Source organism: Epinephelus fuscoguttatus, linkage group LG3 (assembly GCF_011397635.1).
Source record: "Epinephelus fuscoguttatus linkage group LG3, E.fuscoguttatus.final_Chr_v1".
In the NCBI taxonomy this organism is placed as follows: domain Eukaryota; kingdom Metazoa; phylum Chordata; class Actinopteri; order Perciformes; family Serranidae; genus Epinephelus; species Epinephelus fuscoguttatus.
In genome coordinates, this window is record NC_064754.1 from 33,075,015 (window position 1) to 33,097,677 (window position 22,663).

The window sequence follows — 22,663 nt, forward strand, 5'->3', positions numbered from 1 at the left end:
GCTAAAGGAGCTGCAAAAACAGAGCAATGACTGACAGAAACCTCAGACACCATTTTGTTCCTCCTGTTCTGGTGTCAAATACTCGCACACACACACACACACACACACACACACACACACACACACAATAAAACCACTATCTTCTAAAGTAGGTTTTTGTTTGATGTCTGTGCGTGTGACTGCGCCTGCCAAAAATTTCTGTTGGTCTGTGCGACTGAGTATTCATTTGCCTGTGCTGAAAACACTTTTGTGTGACTGAGTATGTGTGCCATTTCCCTAGAGGGATGATGCCCATGTTAACTTAGGTGACTAGGTGAAAAACACACACACACACACACACACACACACACACACACAGATGGGCAGGCAGCAGAAAAGGATCGTCCCACAGTAACCTCGTAGCTGAGCCTGTGTGAGGTTACTAAAGTTCAAGTTTCCACTCCAGCACACAGCTAGAGCTCCGGCACCAATCATAAATTAATTTTTTACATGAAATGATACACTTAAACCACTGTACATCTAAATCAGGTTGTGATCTGGATATTCAGAGGCATAAGAGTAAAGCAAAAAGCAAATGGATGTGAAAATTTTGATGATGAGCATCTGTGCAAAGCCTTCAGTAAAATAACACATCTTTGTATTCTGACCATATCATCTATCAGCTCTTGAAGAGGTTCAGTTGAATTTAGAGACTCAGATCGATCTTCCGTGATATCAGGTTGTACATTTCTCCATGACAGTGATCAGGTTTTAGAGCAAAGAGGTTACTAGAGTTTATCCGCAAACTCTCCATCGCTTCGCTAAGCAACTGCTTAAGCTACTTAGGGCAAACAATACAAAGAAGATAAATGTCACTAATGTTCCCGAGAAGCCTGTTGATTTAAGTTGGAATAAATTATTCAAAAGAGTACGCATTTGTTAGGCGTGCAATAGGGGAAATTAATTACCCTTTTTCTTTAAATACTAGCACTCATAATGAAGGGTTTTGTATAACTTGTTGTGATAATCTGGGAATGAGTGGGAGTTTAGATTATTAGGAGTTCAAATCTCTGCAGTGCCAGCCTTCTGAGCTAAACAAAATAAGCTACTTACAAACAGAAAAAGAGTTAAGGAGAATGCCAAAACTAATTAGGACTTAACAATAAATCAAGAGCATGGCTGGTGAGCACTACTGATGAGGAATAGTCACTTTTTAAAGTGCAACTGATTTTGTTTCAGACTTTCTCCTTGACACTGGCTCTGTAAAATTCCAAGAACAGGCCTTTCAAAGTGCATACAAAGTTGTGTTTTTACATATTCGCTCCACTGGCAGAACTTTAATGTGGCTCGTCACATGGCTCACAATGTGAAAATGAGCTTTTTCTTGACCACTGAAGAGACATTTTGAAAATGTGGTTCTTTTTGCCTTCCAACAGTGATAAGCCCTGGATTGAAGCGCAGCCTGCAGATGATTACTGGTTAGGAAGTAGAGGTTACATGAGTGCATGTCTCCATTCTGCCAGCCGCTTACCTCATCTACCAACCAGCTAAGTAAACCCATATAATCTGCTTCTAACTCAATAATACACACTGAAGAGGAATGGTTTATGTTAGAGACAAAATAATCAGTGATTCAACAGATGCTCTTTTAGTGAATATGCAGCTGTGTGTTAACATGTCATACCTGAAGTACCAGCAGCCTAAAGCAAGCACAAGAACAACAAGAGCTGGTTCTGACACAAACACAAACGTTGTGAAACCCGGGAGGAAGTTGTGCAAGAATGATTTTGGTAAACATTCTTTTAATTTTGGCTTTTACATTCTTCATGAGTTTGTGTATGTTAATCATTGACCTCACACAGTGCTAGGCCAAAAAAACTGGATATGGTGGAAAGACAAGTTCACTGATGTCCCTACAGCTGCTTTGACAGGAAGTGTTGCACACCTGCAAATGTACACACTCGTGCACACCCAGCTGGGTCTTTATGTTTTGTCAACTCAGCATAGATGGAGCCTGAGAGAAAAAAGGGGGTTGTGTTGTGCTCGTGTCTATGCACCGCTGACTGCAGCTACGACTGGGTTACATAAGCTCAGGTCTAGCATGAGAGCGTGCGGATGTGCGTGCGTGTGATCCTATACTGTGAGTGTATGTAAGACAGTGAAGACAGTGCACCTGGTGGTTGGCTGAGTAAGGCTCTTTTCACACGTTTCACACCGCTTGTTCTTATTTTAAGCTTGAGAAAGATATTTCTGCCGACCTTCTGATGTAGACTGAAATTAGTTATTAGTCATCTTTATGCAGCAAAGTAATCTGAGGTGGAACCTACGTCACTTGAAAAAGAATAAGGAGGGAGAATGGGATCCGCAGAAGGTCAGAGCCCACTGTGGTGGAACAAAGCCTATATTAACATGGCTGAATGTTGAAATGTAAGACCCATATGGTTACACAGTGGCTGGCTGACCTTTAGGAGGAGCAGTGTATCGTTAATATGCGTCAGTACTGCATTTTTTCATGCAACCACATTAGCAGCTTTTCTAAAAATCTCTTTTTCTGCTTTGCTCTTTGCTCCTGTTAACCCCTTGGGGCCTTGGCTGATGAAATTCCCTGAATCAGTTTGTGCAGACATATATGTGTTAGTATTGTCAATATGGCCGTGACCCAACTGACCCAGCTTGCACTACTACTACATGTGACTTGTGTGTAATCAAATTACTCCACAGAGAGCCGATTCTCGGTAAGAATTGATTTTAAACATTACCCTTTGGAGACTGAACTTTGGAAGTAAATATTTCAGTAGGCCTGTGTGATATAACGTGTGGGTTGTGTTCTCTTTGTGTGTGTGTGTGTGTTTGGTATATTTACCTCCACGGCCAGTGCTCCCAGGCTCTCCAGAAGATTGTCAGTTGCAGCCGAGACTTCCTGGACGAATTTGGGATCCGACCTCACATCCTTCTGTTAGAGAGAAAAGCCATCTTTACTGCGTTGCAGAGATTTTACACTGTAATTTTTTTTGTTTCTGTGCACAGTTAACATATCCTGGAAAAACACAAACAACCAAAGGCTGGTTATAATAATCTGATAATCTGGAAACTGTATTTCCAATTATTGCTGACCATTTAGCCCATTTTTAATCATCTTAATAATATTTTTAGTTGTTGTTTATCATGTAATACTTTATTAACATCTATATCATCCTCCTTTTTTATTCATTTATTCACTTTAGTATTATATTTAAGGTTAGAAGGTAGAAATAAGCTCTGGTAAAGGAGAGGTGGGAGAAAAAGAAGAGGAAAAACATTGGGGTCAAAGGTTAAGGGAGAGGGGAACCAAGAAAAAACAACAGGTCAGCGTAGCTTTGACCTCTTATGTTCCAGTCTGTCAAACTGTGAGTGTGTGTGTGTGTGTGTGTGTGTGTGTGTGTGTTCTCGTCTATCACACTAAACTGTCAGCTGCTGGAAAGGCTGACACTTGATAAAGCACAGGTGTCGCTGAAGACACAACAACTGTCTAGCAAGAGAGAAAGATATTGTAGCTTTCTAGTACTTTCTCTCCCTCTCGTTTTGGCTTAATCCTCTTTCTCGTTTTCTCTTAACCTAACGATTTCTATCCCTCTCTCTCTCTTACACACACATACGCCCACACACTGAGCAACTAATGGGAGGACGTTGACTTGAGCAAGACCTCTTGCCCTCACTTTTTGCACAGTTTTGTTCTTCTTGGAAAGGATTTTACATTCTTGCATCATCATTCTGGAAAGTGAGTTCCTCTGAAGACGACAAAGAGGAAGTTGAGTTTTGGGTGAATGAGGTCCACAGTAAATCAGGAAATGATAATGCTCTCATATCAAGAGACAAGAGAGCAGCTTCTTTAATCTCTTCAACAGGACAGCAAACACAGCTCTACAGGTTCTAGGCCATAAAGAATTGCTGACTCAATAATGATACTTTGCCTCTCTTCCTTTGTCTGTTTCTTCCACCCCAGATCAGCACTACGGAACACGATGTTTTCTTCACCTCCTGCCAACCCTCACCATCGTGACTCACATTTGGGTCACGGGTTTTATGGGAGAAGGGGGAAAGATACAGCCAGAGGAGAGCTGACGCTGGACAGGGGAGGGTGGAGGGCGGATGAGAGGCTGACGGGAAATGAGTAAAGAAAACAAGGCAATGCAGATAGCCCAAAGTTTCACAGTTAACAGAAAGGACTAAAGGAACAAGGATTTACAATAATGGGTGAACAAGGGTGTCTGGCTTTGATTGGTGAGTCCCCTTGTCATATAATGTGAGTGTCACAGTCAGTGGCTCCCATTTAGAAGACACAATAAAATGACCTCAAAGGGCCATTGCAATCAGTCTCTGCATTGTGGGCGTGTGTTTCCATCTCTGTGTGGAATGTGTGTACTTGTTCATGATGTCCTAGTTCATATTCAGTAAACACCCATGTTGTTATATGGAAAACAAATATTTCTGCCTGTAAAACAGGAGACACATCTGTTGTTTCCCAAACAATATGACTCCCAGCTGACTGAAGAATATTGCATTTTCTGGGAATATCAGCACTAATGCAACCTGATGATGCCTATTTTGGTGGACACCCAACTGTGCAGTGAAGCAACACAGATCAGTAATGACATTATGTGATTTCCAGTTAAAACAGGAAGGTTGTGTCTTTTTGGACAATGGATGGGAGGACACCATGACCTGGTGAAATATGTCAACACAACTGACAAGCTACAGATCAATTTTATCATAGTGTGGTCTTTATTTTGTTGGTTTGGTCATTACTGATTCGCACAACTGAAAGTATTTTACAGTGTTGTCTGACTGCCATTTTGGAAAGAACATTTTATTCTATTTTGAATTAGTCAGTGGGTTTTGATTGGGATGTCGAAATTCAAATCTACTGTAAAACAGCAACTAGCCAACGTGTTTGACTCAATGGATGAACTTACCCGAATTGGTTTGAGGAAGTCCAAGTTGGATAGGAAGTGGCTCTGGGCCTTGTTTAGCCAGTCGCTGGAGGACTTGCATATAATTTCTTGGGTCATACGGGACACGTTGTGGTCGGCAATGTGGACAAACTCCTCCAGGGGCGTGGTGTTACAGAGGTCTCTGAGGTGGAAACCGAAACCTTTGGTGAGCACCTGGACAGAGAAAAAAATACACAGTGGTTCAGAGAGAGTACAGAATTATATGTGCTCAGAACTTTGTGATGGCTGAGGTGGAGAGAAATATATATTAAAAAATAAATATCTATGAAAATGTACATCTGGCACAGTGGAACAGTGGCACAAGGGACTGATCTCCTTCAAGTTGGATTTGTTATATCATGACTCTTCAGTTTAAGTTAACACTATAAAAAAATTGTTTTGCTTTGAAAGAGTGTCCTGGCAATAATTATTCAGTAAGGACCTGCACAATCATTTCTATTTCCCTTCCATGAGCATAAAAATCTCTTGAAGCAAACACAAAGATATAGATAAGTATGTTTACATCATGCTTGGTATACTTTGCCTTCACAGGTAATATTGCATTAATATGTGGTGAGTGCGGCTGTTTGTGTTTCAACAGAGTACTCTAGATGCTTTGTCCTGACTCTTAACAGACTCTTATGTAGCTATGTATGAGAACAAAACAATGATGTTCACTGGAAGATGTTACCGAGCAACCATAAGGGACAGAAATGTCATGAATGTCAACGGTGGGGCTTGCCAAGGACTTCTTCACAAGAAATGTAATCCAAGTATAACTCTGCACCGAGAGACTCATCTGACTCACAAAAAAACTGACATATTTTTTTATGATCAAACCATCTTTGTCATTTTAAAAATGCTTCCCTCATTTTTTTCAAAAGTGATTTAACACATTTGGAAGAGGAAGCACAGCAGCGCCTGTGCAGACGGAGTAACAGAACGTCCCCTTTCTGGGACATCAGAGTGTTCAAGGACTGGACGGATGCTCTGTTTTTTCTGTCAGAGTCAAGATGTTCACATATGAGTGTGTGTCTTTGTGTGAGTGAGTGAGTGAGTGTGTGAGTGAGACGGAGTGAGAGGGAAGCACACTGACTTATCATCTAGATGTCCTTGACCAGTCTGTGTTATGCCATCATGTCTGTCAGACTACAAACTGTACACACACACACACACACACACACACAGAGCTGGTAATCTTCTCGCCAGAAAAACATCAGGGCTTTCAACGGGAAGTCTGGAGGAGTGGGGATCACACTCAACGTCCGATGGAAAACTGAAAATATACATTTCCCTTAAGAAATTTTTATCATAATCTATTTATGTGTTTCCTCTCTTGCGTCTCATCGTTTGCTATTAGCAACTGACTAAATGACTGTATTCCATATAACAAGAGGCACAGCAGTAATAAGCTTTCCTTAAATTTCCTTCCTCTCTTTAAGTAATGTTCCGAATGACCTTCACAGACTAATGGATGGTCATCTTCTCTGATCAATAGATGTCTGGGAAAAAGGGATGGGTAGAAGGGAATCAGACGGTGTAACGTGAGTTTGTCTTTGAGCCTCTGTCTCTGCACGTGAGGAGAAATGGGGGGGAGAGGGAAGAGGGGAGAGGAGCAGTCATGTGACACCAGCGCTCCAATTGCAAAGCAGGGATAATGTGGTGGGCCGGGTTGGGAGCTGTTGTTGAGGTGGATGTAGGTAGCAGGATCTGTCGACGTATGCGTATGATATTGGGTTATACAAACCCACTTGATTTTAATGGGAGAGGTGCGTATGTGTGTGTGTGGCTGCTGGGAAATAGATCATCATGTCAGCTAGGGAAAAAATTATGCACATAAGGAGAGGAATGAAACTGAGCACGGGAGAGAACAATGACTCAGGGAGAGGAGACTTGAGTGAGAAATATGGAAACCAGAGAAATGAAACTGGGAAGGGGCCAGAAATATTAATCAACTTATAGACTCTTATCCAAAAGAGAATTTGTTTCTATGTGGGGGAAAAAAGACACGAACGGGAGGGGGGCCTTTGATGCCTAACAGCCTCTTTGCCCAGCTACCCCTCACCCACAGTGGTTTTTCTACTGGGTATTAAGGGCTTAGCTGTGCCACAGCAGAGTCCTGCGGCCCACCAGATGCTATCAAGCCAAGGTCATTGTATTTATGCACGCGCACTGTGGCCAGGGGAGTATGATTATCACATGTGAAAAGGGACAAACAAAAAGGGTGCACACAAAGTAATACTGTGCTGTTGTCTGCCACGGCCAGTAGGGGCAGCTGATACTGGTGGCGGCCTGCGACATTCAGCCTTCTCCCATGTGGTTCAATAATTAAATTTACAACAATTGACTTTTTATTGTGTTACTAAATCTCAAACCAATAAGTGAATCACTGTCATTTACTGATGGGGAAATGTTGACGGACGGGAGGGCGGGATTCATGAATAAACTTTGAAATATGTGCAATGTTTCCCACAGATTTGGAATTTATGTGTAGTGGTAGGTGACAACAGGGAAGAGGGACTTGAGTCAGCAAACCTTCAGTTTTTTTCTTTGCATGTGTGTGTGTCTTTGTGATCATTCTGTGTATTCATCGTTCTGTATCAGCTCACTGAAAAATCGTAATATTCTACCTTCTCCAGATTGACGTCAGCCTCCACTATCTGCTTCAGCGCGTGATGAGGAAGTGAAGCGTTGTGGTGCAGGAAGTGGGAAAGGGTCTCATTGTCTCGCAAAAAGTCCTTTAGCTTGAAACCTAAAGAAAGGAGGAAGACATGGAAGCAGTTCATCAACATACTATAAGACACAAAACTCTCTTTGGTATAAAACGTAAGACATCTTACTTCAGTGGTTCATAATACCAGGTCACACAGCAGCACGAAATACTGTACCTTAGAGTTTAGCAGACAACTTTCACAACTCATGATCATGTGAAAAATAATAATAAAATGCATTCTTGTGTATATTGTAAAGTGACTGTTCATAAAATGCCTAAATATTCAGAGACATCCAGAAAATACATCTAATTCCAAACAGTCGTCTCTACACTCTGAGAGCTTTTTGTACTTTTGCTGCATTCCAAAGAAGTCAAGCCATTTCTGAAACTGGCCTGAGTCAGCTGAGCGGTTTTGTACGCGCACACACACACGCACACAGACACACTGCTCTCTTCTCTTAAGCTCTGAGTTTTGTACACCGGGGTTATTACAGGGCATTCCACTCTGGTCCAGATACTGCCTACCAATTTTCCCGTCTCTCACACTCTACTTTTCTAAATTCCACTTTCTACCTTTCACCTCCTTTTCTGCACACTGGAGCCATTTCTTACCCCATTTACCTTCAACCACTCACAAGTTGTACCAGAACTTGTCCTGGACTTTGGGCGACACTGAGGGGAATCATGCAGACAGAACAGGAATAGCTGCTGCAGCCCGCAGGCTGTTATTTTGGTTATTAACAGCGCTGTTTCTATCTGTAGTGTAACTGCACACTTTTGTGTTCGCATAAATCTTACTGATTATATCTCACACCGAGGTTTACATATTCTTTTCCTAGTGTAGATTAACAGAATGAAAAATATTACAAAGAATGAATGATAACAGCTCTGCTCTCTTGCTAAGCTGAGTTTTTGTTGTATATGTTAGTAAGCATCTTACTCCCACTCCCTCGAGTCCTCCCTTCCCTTCATTTCCAGTTTATCTTTTTTTACTTCTTTTAAAGCTATGGGATACACACACACACACACACACACACACACACACACACACACACACACACACACACACATATACACACACAAACAGGAAACACTTTGCCTCTACTGAACTGTCCTGAACCTCCCCTGGGAGGAAGTGAAAGAGAACAGTGTGTCTGTGTGTGTTCAGGGGCCACATGTGTGGTGTCACTCTCCCCTACTGCCTCTGTGGCTGTGCTATTTAGGTTTTGAGGTAGGAGTTTGTGTTGCACATACATCCTTACCATCAGTGCTCTCCATGGGCCTCTGTGCATGTGTGTGTGTAATTGTGCACCTGTGCCTGTATATGCATGTGTGTGACCTCGACTCTCGGGGGTGAACAACCAGGGAGTGCTAATAAGGTTTAATCAGTGTCCCAGTAGGAAATCACAGCTCCCATGGTGCATTGCATCCAAAGGCCCTTGAGGACAGACCAGACTGGATGGAAAGTCTCGTTGTGCAGTCAGCAAAGGTGCTTGCGTGTTGTAGTCAATTTCCTTGTTTTATCTTATCTGTCTTTGTTTGCACTGCCTAAGTGGTTTAAATCCTCTGAGTTATCAGGAGCAGAGAGGAGAAGAGAGCATGTTGTCTCACTTTTCTGAAGTGAGACAACAAAAGAAGTGACAAACCTTGTTTGCATTTGTTTTTCCTATGTTAGTGCCAGCTACATCCAAGAGCGAGCCCTACATTAACACTTACACAAGTCTGTGCTTTCTCCTGGCGGTGCCTATTCCTATTCCTATTCCGTAAATGTGACAATACTGACATTACACACTGAGCAACCGGTGACTTCACTGGTCAAACTGGTCCATAAACAGGCTGCGATTTCTGTGGAAGCACATATTCTCAAAACTACCGAAACCTGGCTGACAAGCATGAAGTAACATTCCTGAATGCCCAGTGACTTCTGATCAGGAAAAGATGGTTGAATCGAATTCTAATAGCAGTGAAGTTAAGTTAAGTCTTATTTTGATGTAGACACCTGGGGGAGCACTAACTTGTTGGACGGTATCTGAGCACATCTGACTCTGTGAGTTGTTTGTAAGACGTCCAAAATCAGGATATTTCTGTGAGGTTATGTTGTTTCTCTCTTCCCCAGTGAGCTATTTTAGGAGGACCTTGTTGTAAAGAGAAATTAGGTTAAAGGTTAAAGTAAGGGCTGAGCTGTTAAATGTCAAGCTGATGTTTACTGTTAAGGTGATAAGGAATGAATGCAATATATGTGCAAACTATTCAAGAAATGAAGCTGCACAGTCTCCATTTTATAAGATCAAGCTCAGACACATGAAGCCTTTGAATCAAATGGAGTCTTGTAAAGCAGCCAGCCAGATAAAACATGAAGGTGGTGACAGCCTAAAAAAGGCGAGGATGTTCTCCTCTATTATGCAAATCCAGTTTCAGCTTCACTTTTGTGAAGACAGACAGGTGGGAAGATAAGAAAATAAAACCCGCTGCACATAAAAAAGCTCAACACTGACAATCAAACTTATCTCTAAATAATTTATCCATTGAATATCGAGAAAGTTTCTCATCTCAACCCTTTTCTTTTTCATCGTGTACTATCTCTTAAAGCAGGAATGCATTAGACCTCATCTAAAAGAGTGTGCTGCGTGATTTATGTTGTCATGCTATGGGGAAAAAAAGCTCATCCTTCTCCCTGACCCTTCACAGTGCCCCTTCCCTGTCAGTGTAAATCTCGCTGCTGACCCCCGTCGGTTGCTGAATTATTAACGTACATGTGAGGGTCTCGACTCTCAGGTCTTTGATCCATGCTGTTTTTCCCAAAGCATCGCTCTGCAGCTGCAGCGCTCTGTTTACCTCTTCCTGCATCATGCATGGCAGTCCCCGTGCCACATCAGTGCATTCCCTCACGTGGATTACGGAGGAATACAGAGTGGAATATGGGATTGAGCTGTGCATTTAGAAATCAATTGTGATGAAGTGCTCAGAAAAAAAAGCCTGAACAGAAAAATCCAGTTACAATGTGCTGACCCACAGATGGTAGATCAGATGAAGATCTATCTCTCTCTAATGTGTGCTGCTAACAAGATGGACAGGACAGACACAAAAAAAGAAGAGGACATCCCATACCACACAATCACACTGAGAGACTTTTTACAATTAAAATGAATAGAAGCTTTTTTCATTTGCTCTGATGTGTAATCTCTTTGCCAGGTCATGCTATGCTTTGTGAGGTCGTTGCATAACATAGTGTACCTCTGGGCTAGTAAACCAGACTGTAGCTGAAAACACAAGAACCTTGATTGTTCTGCTTTGTTGCACAATTTCTGAAGGTACATGCTGCTCAATTTACCCTTACATTAGGGTCTGATGTGAAACCAAGCTTATACCCCTTTGTTTTATTTATAGAAACTAACTGTGTATCAGAAAAACACTTCTGTGGCAAAGCAACACTAATGGAACAAACAGAAGGACACCCAGTCTAATTAGACTCCCTTATTTAACCATCACAATTAACTAAGGTCAGTGGTTACGTCACTGCTGTTTACTGTTCTTTCACTGTTGTGTCCTTTGTTGTGTTAATATCCTCCATTTAATACAGTGTATTTTTTTCATAATGTCATTACATGTTTTCCATTTTCTTTTTGTCCTGGTCATCTGTGTCAACATGGTCGCCTGTAAAAAACAGAGATTGCTCGCAGCATGTTTCTCACGTCAGACAAATGGGTACTGGATTGAAATGAAAAGAAAAAGTCACTGTGTTGACTTCTATTCAAGCGCAGTAAAGTAAGTGCAGAGCTCAATACGACCCCTTTCCTATTTTCAGGCTGCTTCGACCCGAGTCAGCACAGTGGAGTCATCAACAAGATGTTATTTTAGCAAGATGACCTTTCTCTGCTTCAAAACAGCCAAGGTCAGGGAGATAAATATCTCTCCCTATTTCTTTTTTAAAATGTTCTTCCACAAACCTTAGCACCTATATTTAAGATGACAATTAAATGCATAGCACAATCACATCTGTAACCGACGCCCCTCGTAGACAGGAAGCAGCAACATTCCAGTCAGGAAAACTCTGCATTTCTACCAGATCTGTGCAGTGATTCTATAATGATTGTCAGGGTGGTGCACAATTTTCTGCTTTTCCTGTCCTGTACCACCGCCGCTGGCATATCATAACAGAGAACTGAAACACCCACTGGCTTCTGGGAGAGGGGCCCACCACAGCTGGCAGGCAGTGATAAGGAAGGGACATATTGTACTCTGAATGCTGCGCTGAAGACTGCGAGCTAACACCAGCGCAGTCAGCTGCTATACTGCAAAAGGGACCTTGAGCAGTAACTTCATCTTGATTTTACGTGTTGCTAATTCGTTTTTGTTGATTTATTGATCTGCTTTGATCAAGTTTCATTCACTTTGTACTAACTGAATTGCATGCCTCACAATATAAATCCTAAGCAATGAAAATGACATTTGAAACAAGTATCTTTCACTTCTGTTGTTCACATGGGCATTTTGAAAACATTATGTCATGGAGTATTTCAACATGTGAGACAATATAGAACAGACAGAGGTCCTCCATTTTGTGAGACCACCATTTCAGGTAGCTGAATGATCAGTAGGCTGAAAAAAATATAATTTACTTTGTTGTCAATAAAAGGATCAAAAGATCATCATCAAAGATTTAATGTCCTGACAAAAACCACTCATTGCTTCTTTGGTAAACAATATGTTTCCATGAATTTTTCCCCGAGCTAAAGCACAGCAACTTCAACAGCAATGTGTGAATAAACTGTAGGTGTGAGTCACTGACACGAATCATATCTGCATGTGTAGTTGTGTAGGAGTGTTCTTTTCTGTCCAAACATACAGCCTAGAAAAATGGATGAATGGGTGATCAATGTGAATGGGCGGGTGACTGACATGATCTATCAGTCGACCATTCAAAAACTCCATATTAGGGAAAGAAATCAAAGGTTTGTCCTTACGAGCAGTGTTCTTCTGCATCTTCCTGAGGGCCCTCAACAGTCCCTTGTAGCCCTCGTAGCTTTTATCATTCTGGGTGTACAGCAGGATTTTCTTGGCATCGATGAACAGACGGGAGATTCTGGTGACGTTCACACAAAGAGCAAAATCAGTTTGTTTCATATCTCCTGAGAAATCAAAGCCTGAGAGGAACTTTTCTCAGTTTTCTGAAATAATACATTCTGTGACTGAGTCAGAATGATTGTTTTGATAAAAAGATTAATTAATATTAATGCACAGTGACGCATTTTTATATGCACAGCACATTGACTGAACGATGACTCAGCGATGTTAAGTTCAGGCCGTGTTACTCACATAGAATCATTGAAGTTTCCCACCACCGCCGGACTCTCGCCTGGGGTGGGATTACGGAAGCAGGGGTTGTTGGCGTTACAGATGATGCCTTGTACCCAGGGCAGGGTACCCGCTGAGGGCATAGCCTTGTTGGGGAAATGGCCTGTAAAAGGAAAGGGACAGAAAGTACTTTTTATGGTAGGTTTTAAATTTAGACATAAATATAAATAAAACAGAAAGCTGTCTAGCACTTAAAAAGGAAGTCAGATGTAGATGGGGAATATAAATAACCTGATTTCGCCGTGCTCATGTGAACACCATGTCACAAATATGATCATAACCAGGATGGGCCTCATAAACGAGTTATTCGTGCCCATGTAATCGTACTATTTGAGATTCTTTCTGCCACCGGGTATGAAAATTAAAGCTCAAAAGGCTTTAAAAGTCGTCTGTTTCCATTTTAAATGTCTTGTAATTAGCCTCACCACTTAACTCTCCACCAAACAAACCTAAATGCCTAAAACATATTCTACTGTGTGTAAATAATTACTCAGCTGTCTCAAGCAAAGACATTATCTTTACAAGTGTTTGTGCTCTTATCTGCTAACTTAACTGCTACTGCTGGGACTTACTGAGGTTAACTGGCTATTATACTGACGAGATAAGTGTAGAAGGCGAGGAGGGGGTCAAGAGGCTGACCTACTTCTTTTGAGTTTATTGGGTTAACTAGGATCAGACTGACTTGTGACAAGACAATTGTATCTATGTTTTGTTTTTTTTACAAATAGGAAATTAATGTGCACAAACTTTTCTAAGGTTGCATGTGCAGCATGAAGGCATCACACCCATCTGAATCACGATGATACATGCAGGATTTCAATAAACCAGAGAATATCTTTTGAAATGCTGATACCATTTTTGTGCTTTTGACCAGTGACAATCTTATATTGAGTTGAAACCTGGCCAAAGTTGAGCAACCCACTGTTCCAGGAGTTAAAGGTCCTATCACGCGTTCACACAGTGCAAACAAATGTTGACAAATCTGACCGATCTTGTTGTGGCAATGACACTAAAACCTTGGATGACGAACACTGATCCAACCAAGAGGCAAGAACAAATATGGCTAAAAAGAGACAATACACTACAACATACACTATTGTATTGAAAACTGATTGAAACCTGAAAGCTTCAAAAAGCAATTAAACTAATTCTCCTATTAGATTTGACAGAAGTAAAAAAAAAAAAAACAAAAAACAAACTGTTGAGTACCACCCTCCCCTCCATCAATCTCCCTGTCTGCTTACATTCATGTTGCTCGTAGGGTGGATAATGTATTCGGACTGAGATCAGGATGAAGAAGATGAACAAGGGCCAGATTATCTCTATCAGCAGCTGGATCTGAGAAAGCAAGACAAAAAGGGTGATGAAAGAAGTTAATCAAGAAAGTAAAAAAAGATGTTGCACATTTAGGAAACAAAAACTTGTGAAACAAATCAGTTAATCATCCCAAATCAGTGACAAGTTTTCCTTTGTGTATTTTCAGATAAGATCATCTGTACTGCTTTGGAAGAAAAAAAAACATCATGAGTTGGGTGCATGTGTTTGTGGAGGGGGCTATCAGCTGTTGTCCTTTGTAAACATTAATCCCACCATGAGTCTGGGTAAAGTATATGGGTTAATAAGGGGAGACAGAGCGAGACAGAGCGCAAGGTCTGCAGGGTTTAGAGGACTATGTCCATCTGTTCCATATGGCCCCTCTCCGTCAGCTGCCTGTGTCTCAGACTTAACCAGCATGGCAGACATGCAGTGTGGGGATAAAGAAAGACTCTGTCTTAGAAAATGCACTGTATTCCTTTGTTGGAAATAACTGGACTTAATGTCAAGCAGCCACAGCGGTCACTCTGAGGAAGAGTTTCTGCTTTGTGGCTTAATTGTATGCAGATAGCCTCATCACATAGAAAGACCCAGTATGCTACAGCTTGGGACCGAATCTAATTTACATAACTTTGAGTGTGTGGGCATCAACCAGCACGAGACGGTAACTGGACAATCACGGGTCTCACATGTATATTTGTCATCATCACATCTTTGACTGACTCACAGTGATCTGTAAACTGTAATGCTTTCCAGCCCAAGTGGCTTGGAGGGGAATTACATCATTTCCTCTGTTGTGAGCTGCATACGCATTAGAAAATACATATCAATGAGCAAAGTTATACACATCTAGAGGGCCTTTGTGATGCCCTTATTACCAGTCACATGGTACTGGAAAAAAGTATCTCTCTTCTTTTGACTTGTGAAAGAAAAATCTAACAATAAAGGTTAATGTTTTTGTGGTCATAAATAAAATCAAAATTTAAAAACAATAAATTGATTAAAAAACAAATAACCAAATAAATATTTGAGTGTGTCCAGTTTTTATGAGTCAGTAGCTTGAAAGACTCCTACTTACAGTCTGTCTCCGTCGGTAGGTGAAGTTCTTCCAAAGCAGTAAACCCAGTTGAGTGGAGACTGCCATGTTGACGTCTTCCCAACCTCACTGAGCACGCTCCAGCTCCTCACTGCGAACCCAAAAACACAAAGAGAGGGTCAACCACTGCAAGCTTTACATTTGCAACAGGCAAAACCAGTGTTCACAAAGTCAACAAAAAACACTTTCCTTCCTGCGACAACAAATGCAACCAACTAACCCTCTACAGTCCAAGTCCTGTGGAAAAAGATATGGCTTACAAAAAAAAGAAATCCCACATACATTGACGCACAAAACTGATGTGAAAACAGAACAGAAAGTCATTACATCAAGACGCCACAACCATGTACATGCAACTATACCAAATATGGCTGTAACATCCAGTTGATCATGCCACAATACGTCATGAAAAGCAAATAAAAACTCAAATACAGCACACTGCCATCAGAAACAAAGAATCATGACTGACAGAAAACAATCTTAATTCACCTATCGAATAAAAACTGTTCCGAAACGCAGACCAGCCAAAAGTACAGCAAGACAGTGGTCTGATGACTGAGTAAGGCTGTTATACGCTGCAGATTCAGGTCCACTTGATGTAGACTCATCTGTCCAAAGGTCGAGCTACACAAACTGGGAGGACGAGTGGGTGGTGGGCAGTTTTCATGTGGTGAAAGTTGGTGGTAATCTTTTCATCGCACACAATTTTCACCCTGTTAACACCTCAGTATCTCATGTCATACAACATTTGATGTGAACGTCACAAGAAAGAAAACATCCATACAACCCATTGTTCAATCTAAACAAAACGTCCCACTGATTAAACAGCATTAATGGGCTTACTCAAAGTAATCTAATAAGCAGATACACTTTTACAGTAATTTGCTTGATATTGGGCTTTGTCAGATTTACTAAAGGGCATGTGATTCATCTCATATGAAAATGTTTCTGGAGAGCACAGTTTTTCCAGCCTTTTTTTTTTTTTTTTGGAAATTCTGTTTGCAGATTCATAAATCCTTGGATTAGTGCTCGGACTTGTTTTTTGACTCGGCCGAAGTAAAGGCCCAAAAAACAGAAACATGGAGTTATCCAACTCATTTTGTAATCCTGTTTTCTGAGACAGACACCTGGCCACTAAGCACAACAATCAGGTTGGTCATTCAGGGGTTAAGAAGACCCTTAACTCCTTTATTAAGGTCATCATACTTTACAGCACATGAGGAAAACATGGCCTAGGTCTTAAACAGTGTTTACGTAAAGACGGTAAGTTGTATTACAGCAATTTTACATTTAACTTTTAGCTGTGAATTTAATCCCAGCTCCCACAAAAACTCTCACATTCACAAGCGCTAATGAACACAATGGGTACTTTACAATGTTTAAAGTCCAAATAATATCTTACAACAAGTATTACTATTTTTATACTGTTGCCTCAAGTTCTTAAGACAGAGGACCAAGGCCATCGTGTTTATTATTCTGAATGTCCTGTGTGCAGAATAAAGCTGACAGGATGTCATAGAGAGTTTTACAACAGCACAACAATGTCAAGGACACAGTGATGTTGCTCTCCGCTGATCATTTGCTTGCGGGTTGAAAAAAAAAAAAGCACCACCAATTCAGTTGTCGATGGTTTTACACCACATTTAATTCTAATGTAATTATAATGAACTGTAGTCACAACGAACCACTCCCCCAGGAGTCTGCACTTACTGGCAGGTTGAATCTAATCTATAACATCAGTGCCAGATTGTATACTTTACAGCACTGAATAATTGCCAGCGGGAATGGCCAAAAAGACGATGAGTATCAAAACAAGATCGCACTGGAATGTATGACATTTTGCAATAAAAACCAACAGGACCTTTGGGATGGACAAACAACACAGTGGCCGTGAACGAAATCTCCTGTACTGGTGCATCTGTTTTCTCTAAGAGTCACTTGATTTAATGGCAGCAGCCATGGCACACATTCAACAATTTCATTGACAAACAATGTAAAATACCTACCCTGGACTTGCGTAAACGCATGATTAAAACCAACAGGTATTCACTGAATAAACAGCTGACCATTTCAGTGAATAAATATGTGAAGCAGATCAGGTGATTTAACAAAGGCACAATATGACACGCTCATACAGCCCAATAGAAACAACATTAATACCTATATTGCTGCAAGCTTAAAAGCAACAACATGAGCACAGGCTTGTCTTGACTCACAAATAGATGTTTTATCTGCTTTTACAGTAGCCTAGATGTTGATTTCCTTCTCTGAATGTATTCTAATACACTGCTGCACAAATCCTATGACATGAATGAGGGGGAAAACACCAGCTACACTGCCATATTGTGGTCTGCAATGTTGCTGTATGCGAGGTTGGACAACAACATATACAATATACACAACTGAAACACAATGAATGGTTTTTATCTTTTTTTTTTTTATACTAATTAAACCCCAGTTTTTGGATATCAGTTTTGATCCCTGAAATGAACTGTGCCTCCACAACTCCCCCACCTTTACTTAAGGACTGATATCTTAACATGGCATCGTGTTTACATGTTCATCACCCAGTGAGAGACCTGATTTTAATCAAACATGCATCAGCTTGATTTTAATGATTTTTTTTTCTGCAGTCACACTATCTGAGAAGCTTGAGACGTTATTCTTGCTGAATTTACCCCCCATGAATCGTCTGATCTCGACAAACACTGTGGTGAAAATACATCGTACTATGCAGAATTAAGAGAGGGACTGTGGTGACTGTTGAGCAGCCCAAATGGTGCAGAGCCAGGGCGCCTCTAGCGGCACACACACACAAAAAAAATCTTCATTTTTAATACTTGTTTACCATCAATCCTCGCTCACGTGTCATCTCATACAGGATTTTTGTCTCAACTCTATTGTCTTCTTTGCTTCCCAAACATACTGGACATCTCATTTGAAATGTAAAACTAATCAAAAGAAGGACAGTTCGTGTTTTTCCATCACAAAAGAGACGACAAAAGACTGTCTTTTCTTTACATGAAAGATATGTTTTGCTGCTTCAACCCCACTTGAAAGAAAAGAATACAAGTCGTCGACGCTGCACCATGACTGCAGACATCCACATCGATAAATGCAATAAAAAATAATACAGTGACCCCACATACATTGAGACAATTTAACACCAAAACACGAAAGGAATAAAAACAACAACAACAAAAAAACAGGCGACTGTTAATTGTCATTAAGGAGCTTTTTTTCCACTGCCACCCAGTGTCAACACTGTAACAGGATATTAAAATTAAGCATCTGACTGACTGAGATATACTTGTGTTGTGCGACTTGTGTTTCATTGTTCTATTGCAATGAGGTTACTGTCGGTCATTTAGCTTCGCGATGCTGACCAAAAGCAGCGTCAAGTCAGGCAAAATGAGACCACAAGTGAGGTGAGTGTGCTTTCAGCGTTAAGGTGCAAAAATGTGACTTGGAAAATAATTGCAATTAGGTGCTGTTATATACTTTTCTGTTTCTTTGTAAAAGAATTGCACCGTGACTCTAAACTGAAAAACATTAAGAGAGAGTGTAAAGCTTTGCTTCATACAACTCATTTTCTTCTTTAATTTCATTATCTGTATCGCATTAATAGGTTGCCACAAAGAGGCTTTTATTTTTAAGTGCCTAACCGGAAGTCCTGTATTTGCCTTTAGCTAGCTTGACACTGGTCCTCACGCACGGTGGAAGAGGATACTGATACACATGATAAAAGTGAAAAACCCAGCAAGGACAGTTCCTGTCATTTCACCCAAACAACGACATTGCTTTAAACATAAAACGTCCATTCAGCACATTGCAATTCTTGTTCATTTTTTCGACGTTAAAATGAGAAAAAAATTACGTCGACCAGAAATTTGCATTCAACACCAAAATGTTTCTTCTACACGCTCACTTTCTCAAAGCACAACAGAAGCTTAAGCTGACAACACATGACGACACAGTGAAATAAAAATGTTTTAAGTGTAACACGGTGTCTTTCATCTCTTTGTTAGTCCAACAAAGAAACTCATAAAGCCCCCAAACTCCCATCCCCCGAAAAAGACTCCAAACTCACCGACCTTGATCCTGAACGGTGTTAATATCCACTCTTTCTCTTCTCATAAATTGAAACCTTTCGTCCAAAACAATTTATAAATGGTGAATAAAGTGAACTCCTCCACAGTATCTCCGCTGCTCTGTGTCTCAGTGTCTAACAAAACTGTTTTTTTTCTCCTCCGGCAGGGTTTTATAGTGCTGCTCGATGCGGAGCGGAGCAGAGGTAACTAACGGTCACCGTTTGATGCTGCTCCCATATATGGCAAGCACGTGCGGAGTCAAAACATCTCTTAAAGGGCCAGCAGCACCTCAACACCTCATGAATGCACTGTGCTGCCTGTCTCCTATGGCAGGCCGTTTTAACATTTAATCGCTAAGTTTGACTATCCGAAATTCAACAACTCCATTTTGACTAGTCGTAATGTCATTGTGAGTAGTATGAATTTTAATTGAAGATATCTATAACGTCATTCTGACTACTCAAAACTACACTTACAGATATCTGTAATTAGATTTTGACTACTCAAAACTCTAATTACAGATATCTGTAATTCAGTTTTGGCAACTAAGATTCAAACTACGTTTGCCATTCATGTGTATGGGGTTTGTCATTATAGATGTCTCCAATGTAGTTGCGGATATCTGCAATTCTTATTGTGGATATCTGCAACTGAAGTGGAGATATCTCTAATTCCAGTTTGAGACATCTACAATTTAATTTTGACTAGTCATAATTCAAGTTTGAGATATCTAGGCCCATAGGACCATGTAGATATCTTCAATTGATGATAATTAAAGATACCTTAAACTCTACTACTAAGACTGCTGAAAGAAAAAATTAGCAGAAGAGGTTCATGTCTTTGAGGATCATAAAAAAGAAAAACAGCTGGTCTGAGAAACAGCCATAAGGAGTGGAATATCATTGCACATTGCACATAATGCTCTACTATGAATGTCTGCACATCCCTTGCTTAATATTTTGGCACATCCTGTACAAAGCTGTGTATCTTGTTATCCTAAAACAACTATATTGTACATATTTTTCATGTCATTCTACTTTCTAGAATTATCTTTGCATTTTTTATTTAATTTTTCTATTCTATGTTTAAGTTGTTAAGATTTGCAGTGCTTTCCCTTATTTTTATTCCTCTTAATATTGTATATTTAATGTGTGCACCAAAAACCAAGCATATCCCTTGTAATCAAAAAGCCTTTTTGGCCAAAATAACAAATTCTTTTCTGATCTTGATTCTGATTCTCATCACCATGAAGCTTCCCCTGTCGATTACTTTCAGTGAGACAATTATTTTTTGTATTTCAGTTTTTTTAAAATATGCAAATGAGAATTATCTAATTAAATATGCACTGATTTGCAAATCTTTCCAGAGCAGAAGTCTGAACATTTGCTATTGTCAGGTTCAAAATTCACTCATTAGAGTCAAAGGTTTTTACTAAGGGAATTCTGGATATCTCTTTTTATCACTGAATAATGCTGTCAGCACAAAAGAAAATGTAATGTAAATCAGGTTATAAATGATATTTTAATAAACCTCTCCACAAAAATGCTCAGAATATAGATAAAACTGGACAGTTTAGTGTATGTTGTGCTACTGAAGTGGTGATAAAATGTATTTTGAGAAAATGGCCTTTAAATATATAGACTGGAAAAATTCCAAACATTTGTAGGCACAAAAATGTTAACTAAGCGGTAGCACAGTGAAATGTTTTTAAGTTGACTGCTTACGTTAAGACAATATATATTTTTTTGTATTACAAATTTTCTGAAATTGTATATTTAAATGTGTATATGAGACATTATTTAATTAAATATGCACTTTTGGAAATTTGCAGAACAGAAATTTGAACTAAAATAAACGCTCAACTGTGTATTTTGGATGTTGTTGTTGTTGTTGTTTGCATTAGTCTGAAAGAAGACATATTATGATAGAAAAATAGCCCAAAATCTCAAAATTGACATGTAAATACTATGTTTTCACCCATAGTGTCTCCCCTCTTAGAGAAATTGCAGTGTCACAATATATCACATACAACACAGATATATCAAATAACAAAAATAGCGGCTGAAATAAAATCAGAGAATAAAACACTGACAATAATCTTCATCTCTAATATAGTCATAGTTTAAATTGGTTCATGGTTATGTCCTGAATGATTTTAACAAGACATTCTTAAATATGAATAAAGTAGAATAAGTAAATGAATAATAATGTGTTCCACATATAAAGAATGAGCGTTAATAATATGGACATTGTCAAGGATAAAAAATACAGATATGTAAAATGTTGTGTATTGTAAACTGGCCCTGAGAATTATGTAAGCATATACGAGATAGCACTGTACTCTACAGCCAGAAGGGCATAGCACCAAATTATGTACCCTATAAGTGTTTCCTCATGGGCCCTCCGCCCTTCCTCTCATATCCATGTTTCTCTTATGCAACTTTTGAGTTTTTATTTTTATAAAGGGGAATTTTCAGACTTCAAACTGTAACAGTGTTCTCTCTCCAAGTCTCCATGCAAACCTCTCTGGAGTCAGATGTCACCTCTCTGACATCCTTCCCCTCTTTCTCCTTCCTAAAAAGCATTCCCCTACACGAGTGTGAATGTGGTTGTCTCTCTGTATGTGTGTGTTAGTCCCTTGACAGAATGGCAACCTTGGTGTACCCTGCCTCTCGCTCAATGTCTGCTGGGATACGCTCCAGCCCTCCATGACCCTGAAAAGGATAAGCGGCTTAGAAAATGGATGGATGGATGGTTAACTTGCCAATCCTTCATTTGCACTTGCCGCTTTCATCCATCAAACCTGGACTCAGATCACAGCAGGGTGAGGACAGCAGGCCACTTGCAGTGATGCTTAGAGCAAAGCACAACATACTGTACCAGTGCTGTGTAATTTTCTTTTGCTGTTGTTGCATTATAACTCAGCAGATGATTTTAGGTTGCTGTTTCTACCGTCTGCACTCAGAGATACAATTTTCCACTTCACATCTGGTTTCTCAGCAAGTTAAAACTTTGTGTCTATTTCAAACTTTTCTTATGTGATTTTTACGAAGCTAGGTTGTTTGATTTCAGTTCATATTTTTCAGAGTAAGCAAATGGACCACCCCAAAAAAGATTTTGTTCCAGGAATCCCAACGAGATTGAT

General features: G+C 40.1%; 1 protein-coding gene across 4 annotated transcripts in view; it reads right to left on the reverse strand.

The window, feature by feature from the left end:
* LOC125885909 (phospholipid-transporting ATPase ABCA1-like) overlaps nt 1-19,695 on the reverse strand; it is a 39,096-nt gene extending 19,401 nt beyond the window's left edge. For 2 of the 4 annotated variants that reach the window (XM_049571732.1, XM_049571729.1), the window contains exons 1-8: nt 19,522-19,695; nt 15,410-15,518; nt 14,262-14,355; nt 12,979-13,120; nt 12,627-12,745; nt 7,580-7,701; nt 4,932-5,123; nt 2,843-2,932 (exon numbers count right to left, since the gene is read on the reverse strand). In XM_049571732.1, coding sequence (XP_049427689.1) covers nt 2,843-2,932; nt 4,932-5,123; nt 7,580-7,701; nt 12,627-12,745; nt 12,979-13,120; nt 14,262-14,355; nt 15,410-15,475 — 825 coding nt within the window. In that variant the 5' untranslated portion in view covers nt 15,476-15,518; nt 19,522-19,695. Of the gene's footprint in view, nt 1-2,842; nt 2,933-4,931; nt 5,124-7,579; nt 7,702-12,626; nt 12,746-12,978; nt 13,121-14,261; nt 14,356-15,409; nt 15,519-15,916; nt 16,035-19,517 lie in introns of those variants that run through there. The other 2 variants (XM_049571730.1, XM_049571731.1) reach the window with 2 other exon arrangements.
* Between the last annotated feature and the right edge of the window lie 2,968 nt (nt 19,696-22,663).